The sequence below is a fragment of the Branchiostoma floridae genome, chromosome 7 (genome assembly GCF_000003815.2).
Source record: "Branchiostoma floridae strain S238N-H82 chromosome 7, Bfl_VNyyK, whole genome shotgun sequence".
In the NCBI taxonomy this organism is placed as follows: domain Eukaryota; kingdom Metazoa; phylum Chordata; class Leptocardii; order Amphioxiformes; family Branchiostomatidae; genus Branchiostoma; species Branchiostoma floridae.
In genome coordinates, this window is record NC_049985.1 from 16,390,691 (window position 1) to 16,399,815 (window position 9,125).

Sequence of the window (9,125 nt, forward strand, 5' to 3'; positions counted from 1 at the left end):
TTAGTGAAAATATATTAAGTATAATACCTTTGGAATATCAGTGTTCATTTCTTCCATACACCCTCCCACACTAATCTCCAAGCAGATTCCTCTGTGGCAAGACAGATTTTTTACCCCTCTGCCGGCTGAAGTCCTTCCCCAGCTTATGTTTCTGTCTTGCCACGGAGGAATCTGCTTGGAGATTCCTCCCACACAGACTAGAGAGAGAGAGACCATATACACAACATATTCAGTCAGTTTTTTTAATGGTTCCAGACACTGTACAGCTTTAGACAGAGTTTCAAACCACCACCAAAGAACAGAAAAAAAGCCCATTGTACTACCAGTAGAATCATTATACATAATTATGTGATCCTTCTCCTTTATCTACACTATTCTTTCAAGCTGAGTCAAAAAGGACACACTAATTGTGCGAAGTACAAAGACAATTTTACCAGACGTTGCAGTGTCTTTTTTGATACAGCATTATTGTGCTACCTGTAACTTAAATAATTTTTTTCTTTAGATTTTCAATTTTAAGTTATAGTTTACTAGTACAACAGTGTCATATAAAATAAGATTTCTTCACACTTCATGTGAATCACTATAGCTTACTAACATGTCAATGACACAAAGTTCTGGTAGCAAAATAATCGTCCTGTTAACCAACCTATAACTTAAGCAGCACATACATTGTACACCTTTTAAATGAGAGTATCTTATTTACAGTTCACATTCCTGCTTATCTTATAATTGCAAAGAGAAGTGCTGGTTCTCAGGCACAAACCACCTGCAAATAGTAACATGACAAATGTGGCATCAAGAAATTTGTATGATATAGTGATAATAATTATCATAATGTGCACTGATTACTTGTCAATAATAATACATACAAGAAATTGAGCGATACAAATTAGGCCAAATGAGGGACTTTGGTAAAGGTAAAGATAGTTCGATAGCACTTGTGAGGCCGTAGGGACAGTGGGTTGTTATCCACTGTGTCTAGGTACAGTATTGGAAGGCGGAGCCCATCCCTCTCCTTCCACTGCCTTTTACCTCCCCAACCAAAGTCAGGTACCCATTTTTACACCAGGGTGGAGTGAGGAAAGTCATGTCAAGTGCCTTTCCCAAGGGCACAACATCGGTGGCATGTCAGGGGATTCCAACCCAGTACCTCTAGCTTCAGGGCCAAACACCCTTACCATGCCAACACGATGCCATGTGACACTTACACTATTAGTGACAAGAGAACCTCAACTTGGTCACGTTGGTAAGAATCTCACCAGACGAAGCAGCAACAGTAGTTTACAATGTGAGACAAACATTCTGCCTTCCAGTTCTCCTTCCTGATTTTGCCTGCTGATATTTAAACCTCTCTCTTCTTCTGATTCATTCCAGTTTGTAAGATTACTAACACCTGATAAGGGGGAATTCAAAACCAAGCATCTCAGGACTGAGTGCCCTCGACATAGGTGATATAAGATTCAAGCACAAAAAATATACTAGTAGTAACTAAAATTCACCAACAACTGCCTTTGTGACTGTGAGAATTAGTGCCATATTTTACAACAGAGGTAATAAGTTGTGTAAAAAACCAACTTCCCTGACAATCTACAGTGAAGCCACAAGGCTTTAGTGACAAAGTACACCTCTTCTATCCATAAAATTACATAATGATAATACTTGCTCAACACATGCTTTAAAGGCCCCTAATTCACTGCTTTAAATAATGATTTATGTCATCAAACATACTAACTGAATGTGCATGTTGTAATGATATAGGAATGCTTGTATCTGAACTAACTTTTCACTGGGAGTCTGGAAAGAAACATGAACAGATACAAGCAAAACGTGTTATTGTAACCAGCCTTCGAAGGTCTCATTTTGTGAAGAGACGAGTTTTAAGGTACTGCATGAAATCTGAAGCACAATAGTTGTCATCATCCTTCAATCTATATAAGTGAATACAGGAACCATTTCCCTTCTATGCCAATATTGCTTGCAATACTTTGGCAACATTTTCATCACAGAGACCTGATATATATCAAATCGGCAGGCAACGTAATGAAACACTTCTTTTTAGTGACGCTCGCTTGCTCTTTAAGAGAACATGTTTTATGCAACAATTTTCAACCACCATTTTGTCTGAGTATGTAAGGCTCAATCCAGGCAGACTATTGCATGTAACAAAGTTCATAGATCTAGTTTCACATAATCATGAATTTTTCCTCAAAATAGGAAAGATTTCTCAAACTTGTTTTTCTAAATTTTCAAATGTGGGACTGAATAATACCAGACTATCCTGTAATTCCCAATGTGATATACGTTGAATTTAGATCCGGAATCCGGATGATATACAGTGTGTGCACTTCAACTAATTCAGAAAGCTACCATGAAAGCAGCGGTGACAGCCACAGCTGTTCCTAACACTACCTTCCACACGAGGCCTAGTCATTGTCTCCCGCGGATACAGGACAGGATGCGGCGCAGGGCCTCCAGCCTGTCCTTGAGTGAGTTCATCACCAGGATGGTGTACTGGATGCGCTGGTCGACTGGCAGGATGGCGAGGAGCCACCATGTCCAGGACGGGCCGTCCGGGTTGGCCTGTGGGTCGGCCTCGCAGTCGGGCATGTTGCCGAAGTGCTGCAGTATTCGGTCGATGGTGTTGCCGGGAAGGCTCTGCACCCAGCTGGTTGCCTCTTGGTAAACCGCCGCGTTAAGTCGCTCCAGCGCGGCCTTGTCCTCGCCCTCTACGCGCACGTCTTCCATGGGTTCCACCTTGGCGATGTTGTACCCGTCCCGCATGCCGCGGTCCAGAACCTTGAAGCGACTCTTCCCGACGGTGTCCACCACAGACCGGCCGTCGGGCATGAAGCTGACATCGCGGATTTCTAGGACTGTACCATGTTCCATGTACCTGGGGGTGGACAAAAAGGACGAGCATTATTACATGATCAAACACAAACTCCAAAAGGCTTCTTAACATACAAATGGTGCCACTTCTGTTTAATCTTTGAGATTACACAAGTTTTTTTCAGGGATATTCTGAGAACTACTTGACACGTTCCCATCAATTGGTTAAACTGCATCCCATTCCACTAAAGGATGTGACTGGTTTAATACATTAGCCACAACATGAATTTCATAAAGAAATTGTTTTTCCAAGTCTTTTATGTCATAGTTGTACATCTTGCATCATTTTCCAATTGTAACATCAAGGGTACCACAAATCCAATTTTGGTCTCTGCACTATGACTTATACGAAGGGGACCTTACTGTTAATTTTCACAGCCAATGTAACATTAGATGCTTACCCTCCATCTGGGGAGTAGATGCACATCCCGAACTGTCGCGTTCCCGTCTCCAGGCAGCGCCGCAACATCAGCCGGTAGCGGGGCTCGAAGATGTGCAGTGGGCAGGGCACTGTGGGATACGCCACGGTGCAGACGAAGATGGGCATCTGCTCCGTCAGCCTGTAACATAGCACATACATGTACCTGTTAGCACAATCAAACACTTAACTCACACATACATTAAAACCTATGTCCTAGCTACACATACAAAAATGCAACAAACATGACTTTTCAGATTCACATTGGCTTACAAGTAAATAAAACCATCTTTGAACGTGCCATACTACTTTGTTATAGATATCCGACTGTTGGTGTTCTAACTGCAAAATTTCAAGTTGTGCACTGCGCTACTTGGGTTTAAAAACCAAGTTATGCCAAGCAAAGTGTGGTTGCGTTTGCAAGTGGGTATTTCATGCAATGCTATTATAACAGTAGAGGATGAATGTGCTTACCTGGCCAGTTCAGCCACCTCCTCATCTTGTATAGCTTGCCTCTTGACATGATCCTTGCCCAGGAAATGTTTGATGATCTTGTCGATGGTGTCGGTCACCTTGTCTCTCCTTTCTGCCAGGTACTGTGGCAACAGAGAGATGTGGATTCTGGTTAGTCAAGTCTTGACGAGACTTGTATATTTTTGCATAAAGATGACAAGCTAGGAGCTAAGTATGTATTTGGAAGAGAGCAAGAGACAAGCTGCCTATACATCTATTTCACGCGGCAGACAAACTGAATTTACATGTAAGCTGAAACTATAGATAACTGTTGTTTCTTAGCCTCATGGACATTGTTTTTGTTCTGTTATGTCCGCCGCATGAAAAAGGGTTGTAGTGAAGATTTAGAGTAGACATAACATGGAATTTTTTCAAGCTTGCCCTTTCCCAAACTTTTACAATAGTCAGCTTACAATGTACGTCACAGCCTTTGTTATGTAACTGAATACCAACACTTCAGCAATCTCGTAATATGTATCTATACAGTTATGTATGAAAGTTCAATGGTACTTACAGTTTTGAGACAGAACTTGCACAGCGGGCACTTGTTGTCATGGTCCAGGCATCGCAGCAGGCAGTCCCGGCAGAAGGAGTGGCCACAGGGGGTAGTGACTGGATTGTAGAACAGCCTGTAGAACAAGGGCAGTTGTGTTATCTGCTGTTACTCCGGCCTTCACCTACTACCGGTAGTTCATATGCTAATCAGTCACGTAATCTGGATAGTCTGGCATTTCCACATGAGTTTTCTTGTGAAGTAACAACACACCCCAAGTACTGACTACCATACAGATCTGGCTCAAGCATTTACAGATTTCCATACTTCAAAAAGACACGTTTCAAGACCATACAAATGTACATGTCCATGTTCGAAGTTTATCTTCAACACTTCTTGGTGAATCAGGGACTGTTTTGCTCACCTCATACAAAGACTGCATTCGAAGTCCTCAGAATCAATAAGATCAGGTGTTGGCTCCTTCAGCTTCCCTGCTTCTTTGGCACCTGTAAAACCATAAGGAGTACATGTAATTCAGAAAAGGTCATACTACTATCTTTTTATCTTCATATACTATGTATGTACCCAACGCCCTACAAAATAATTGCCTATTCACACAATTTCAACCAGTATATTTGCACAAATGTCTAGAATTGTGACCCCTGGTGTGTTTAAAATCTTTGGTAGGTTTCTGGTCTAATCATTGCTGGCTAATAACTATCTTGTATACTTTGCTATTAACGCATTATCAGACTAGATAACAATACTTAAATGCTCTAGTCATGCATGTGGTGTATCTTCTCTACCAATGATCTCTTCCATCCTGAAGCCAACTTTAGAAGACAGTCTGCATTTCTACTTATATTTGCATGCAAATAAGGTGACCCAGATGCACAGAAGTAGGGACTTTCTTTGACGCAATTATTGTAGTGTTTTCTCTCATTGTAGGAAATAATAGTCTTATGAAAAACACAGAATACTTTGAAATTTTACCACATACAGTTTTTTTACTATGACTTTCCATAGCTAAAATAGAGGTAAGGCCATGGATAAGATCTGAACTACCGGGGTATCACAGTTGGTACAAAAGGTTTTTTTTCTTATCTACCCGGTATATAGAAGGTGGGGCCTTGTACACATATTTATATCTTTATGACCTCAGCACTGTAAACCTTTAGACTTTAGAGTTTACAACGTTACATAACGCTTGTGTTAACACACGTAGGCCACATCACACTATTTACGTAACACCTTACATCAATGCATACTTTGATCTCACAACTAACCAAACTGCATTAATAGTATTTTTAAACCACTATAGATGTTGTACGTGGATGCTAAAAGGTCAGGGTTGCAACTTAAAATTCAATGTCTTCTTACCATCAAGCATTGACGCATACTTTACTCTCCAAGACATATATGTAACTGCTGTAATATCCCCTTAAAACTGTTTAAATATTTGAGATGCTACCAGAGGTTGTGTAGACTGTAGAATGTTACATAATGGTCAGGGCTACAACGTCAATGGATTCTCACCTCCAGACTCTGATGGGCTATTGTGCGGCAAGCTGGCTGAGTTGGCTCGTTTTCTGAAGTCCATTTCACACCCTTGTTCCATCAGAACAGGTTCCGAGGCACATGCTGCGGGGAAACACACATCTATGTAAGCCCCATAGCAATGTATCTTATTGATACGTCCATTCATTGGTCAGTGGTTTAGTAGTCTCTAGCTGTATGAATGGCACTGTGTACTGATATAGTACATAATATCTAAGACTAAAAGGCCAACATTAAGACTACAATAACACAGCTGCAAGTTGAACAAAAAGCAAACTAAAAATGCTCACAATTCTACCTAACTCTATGGGCTTAGTTTCATGACATTTAAAATCCCTATTCCCATTTTTAATTGAGCCAGAAATGACAGTGTCCAAAAGAAGACTATGTTGCCGCTAATGCAAGACTGGTGCTCTGAGGTAACAATAATCAAAACTAATATCAATTTTCATCTATCATTACCAACACTGTAAGCTTTCTACATCTGGCTGTCAATTGGGAATAAATTCCTTTCTGCTTCAACTAGTCTACAATACAGTACTCAAAAGCCTTTTTCTTGCAAAAGGCACTGGCTTTAATTAGAAATTTATTAGGTTAAGTGGACTCTTGCTAAATGAAAGCCTTATCACCATGGCTACCATGACATCATTTATGCCATGACGACTGTATCATACATGTAATTTGCGCTACCATGAAAGGATCGACAATAACAACTGCTAGACTCTGTAAGAGCTGGCATAATTATCAATGCTTGAGCAAAATCTGCAATACTATGACTTTTAAGCTTCGTCATGTTATCTGCTAAAAAAAGACTAACAATTCCAAAAGCCTTCTCTGCTATCATTAACATTCAACCATCTCTATCAGGTTACTTAGGTAGAAATTACTGTTAGTTAACTTAGTTGTGTTACCTTAATACGTTTCTTATGACATAAAGCATGTCTGGTAAAGTACAAAAAATGTATACATGAGATGAAGTAAGAACTTAAGCCTTACCTTTTAACCTGCCATCACTGAAACTGTGTGTTTTTCTCCTGCCCTTGCCTCTCCCCATCTCCAGCTCACTGTCGCTACTGGACTCCTCTTCCTCCATTCTCTCTTCATCAGAACATTCTGGAAAAAAAACGACCACTGATTTTAAAATTTGTCATGGATCTTGCTTTCCTTCCTTTCTTTTGTAAATCCATTTACAACAACCACGCTTTTCTTGCACTACTACTCTCACTATATTATAATCATAATGCTTGGAATTCTAAAATGAATGGTTGGATTTTCATCCAGTAGAAAAATCACTGGATTCACAATCATGACTTTAACAATCACAATAAATGTTTCAGTTACTGTCTGTCACTGACATGTTCTTTTCAACACTGCAGCATACATGTAGGTGTCACTGCTACATGTACCTGGCTGCTAACAATGCAGTCCAAAATGCAATTATCATATGTAAGTATTGTCATACATACAAAGATCAAAATTAAATTTTTTAAGTTTTAAAACAAACAGTGAACTGACCTGTGACACTTCTCATGTGCACGTTTGCAGCTCTACTTGGTCCAGGCTCATCCAACCCTCTCCTTTCCATGCTGCTCCCCCCCATTTGATCGGTGACCATTGGACTCTCCTCGCTGGAGGCCTCGTTGAGAGAGGCAGCAGCCAGGGAATGGATGAGTGAAGGGGTGGGGGTGGGCTGGGGTGGGGGGGCTGACAGCTTGTTCCCCAGGTGGAGAGGGGGAAGCTCGCTGGTTGGGGACAGCAGATTGTGAAGGAGCTGGGGAAGAACAGATCATGTTAAACCTTCATCCAGATATACACAGTAACAGAGCATATATCTTAAGTCAAGTCAAAGGTTTACAAATGCTTCCTAAGAATTTTCAGTAAGCATATTTTGTTCAGTTGCAGAGTGAATACTGAAAATTTTGCAACTTTTGTGGTGATTTTCATGACATGGCAAACATGTCTTGCTTTCTAACTACCGTACTACAGAATTCTTACAATTGCAAGTTTATTCCTTTATTTATTCAATTAACTGTCAAAATTTCCCTTTGCCTCCTACAAGGAAATAAATTCACCACAAAAATACTAAGTAATTGAATTTACAGTATCAACAAGAATCTGAATGTGCTAGTAGTACTCCCTAGGAACCAGAGTATAACAAGTGACCATTATATCACCAGTAGGTTTGGTATCAATAAAGTTTTCAAGATTCCTACCTTTTCTAGTTCTGCTTGTGCAGGTCTAACATCAGGGTCCAGAGTCAGGCACTGCAGGAAGCATGACATGGCCTCTTCTTGTCTGTCCATTCCTATCAGTGCCATGCCTTTTCTATAGTGACCCTGTGAAGAACAAAGTAACCATTTAGAAACCTGCAAAAGCACACAAGCCACATTTAGACAAGCTGCTACCAGGCTCAAGTCAATGTCATTTCTTCTCATACATACGAGCTATCTTCCTTCCAAACGTTAAGACCATACCTTGTCAAGAACATGAAATATCAAAACTTTAAGTTCTGCTGCAGCAGTACAAAGGAAAGCCACGAGGGGAAAAATCTACAATTTGAATTTCCAGTTTTTAGTCACACCATTGACCAACACACCAAGTATGAAAAAAATCTGTCCAGCCATTCTTGAGTATCTTGTTTGCCAACATTAACAATAACAGACGCACACACACATACATACATACAAGAGTTGCCTAAAAGTAAAAATATAACCTCTATGTATACTACGGCCGCGTGGCGCGTTGGTACACCCGATCCCTCGATCTCGGAAGTTAAGCAACGCGCGGTCCGGACAGTGCTTGGATGGGGGACCAACCAAGGACGTCCGGATTGCTGTAGCCTCACGAAGTTTTCCACGAAATCGTCTTCCGGGAGGGACGTAAAACGGGGGTCCCGTGCTCGAGGAGGTGCCTCGACCACGTTAAACAGCCTCATTACTCATACTTGGGGTACCTACTGGCTGGCAAAATACACCAGATGATTATTTATCCATAGGTTATCAATAGTAATACTAGTATGAACGAATGATATGGTCTTACCTTTGGCCAGTCTGGTCTTAGTTGGCACACCAAGAGGGCATCTTTCAGCGCCAGAGACCATTCATGGTTACTGGAGTAGGCGTGCGAGCGATTGCTGTGCAGGATTGGGTCACCAGGAACTGGAGAAAAACAAAGGGATCATAGGGATTAATATACTAAAAATCTATGAGATGACTTGAATGTTCCTGGTCGAACAATCTTTCTAAATCCATG

The 9,125-nt window shown here is 40.9% G+C and overlaps 1 protein-coding gene across 1 annotated transcript in view; it reads right to left on the reverse strand.

Moving 5' to 3' along the window:
- Positions 1-228: 228 nt before the first annotated feature.
- LOC118419451 (LON peptidase N-terminal domain and RING finger protein 1-like) overlaps positions 229-9,125 on the reverse strand; it is an 11,946-nt gene continuing 3,049 nt past the window's right edge. The window contains exons 2-11 of the mRNA XM_035825826.1: positions 8,913-9,031; positions 8,087-8,209; positions 7,389-7,644; positions 6,870-6,986; positions 5,853-5,957; positions 4,741-4,822; positions 4,338-4,452; positions 3,785-3,906; positions 3,294-3,452; positions 229-2,896 (exon numbers count right to left, since the gene is read on the reverse strand). Coding sequence (XP_035681719.1) covers positions 2,431-2,896; positions 3,294-3,452; positions 3,785-3,906; positions 4,338-4,452; positions 4,741-4,822; positions 5,853-5,957; positions 6,870-6,986; positions 7,389-7,644; positions 8,087-8,209; positions 8,913-9,031 — 1,664 coding nt within the window. The 3' untranslated portion in view covers positions 229-2,430. The remainder of the gene's footprint in view (positions 2,897-3,293; positions 3,453-3,784; positions 3,907-4,337; positions 4,453-4,740; positions 4,823-5,852; positions 5,958-6,869; positions 6,987-7,388; positions 7,645-8,086; positions 8,210-8,912; positions 9,032-9,125) is intronic.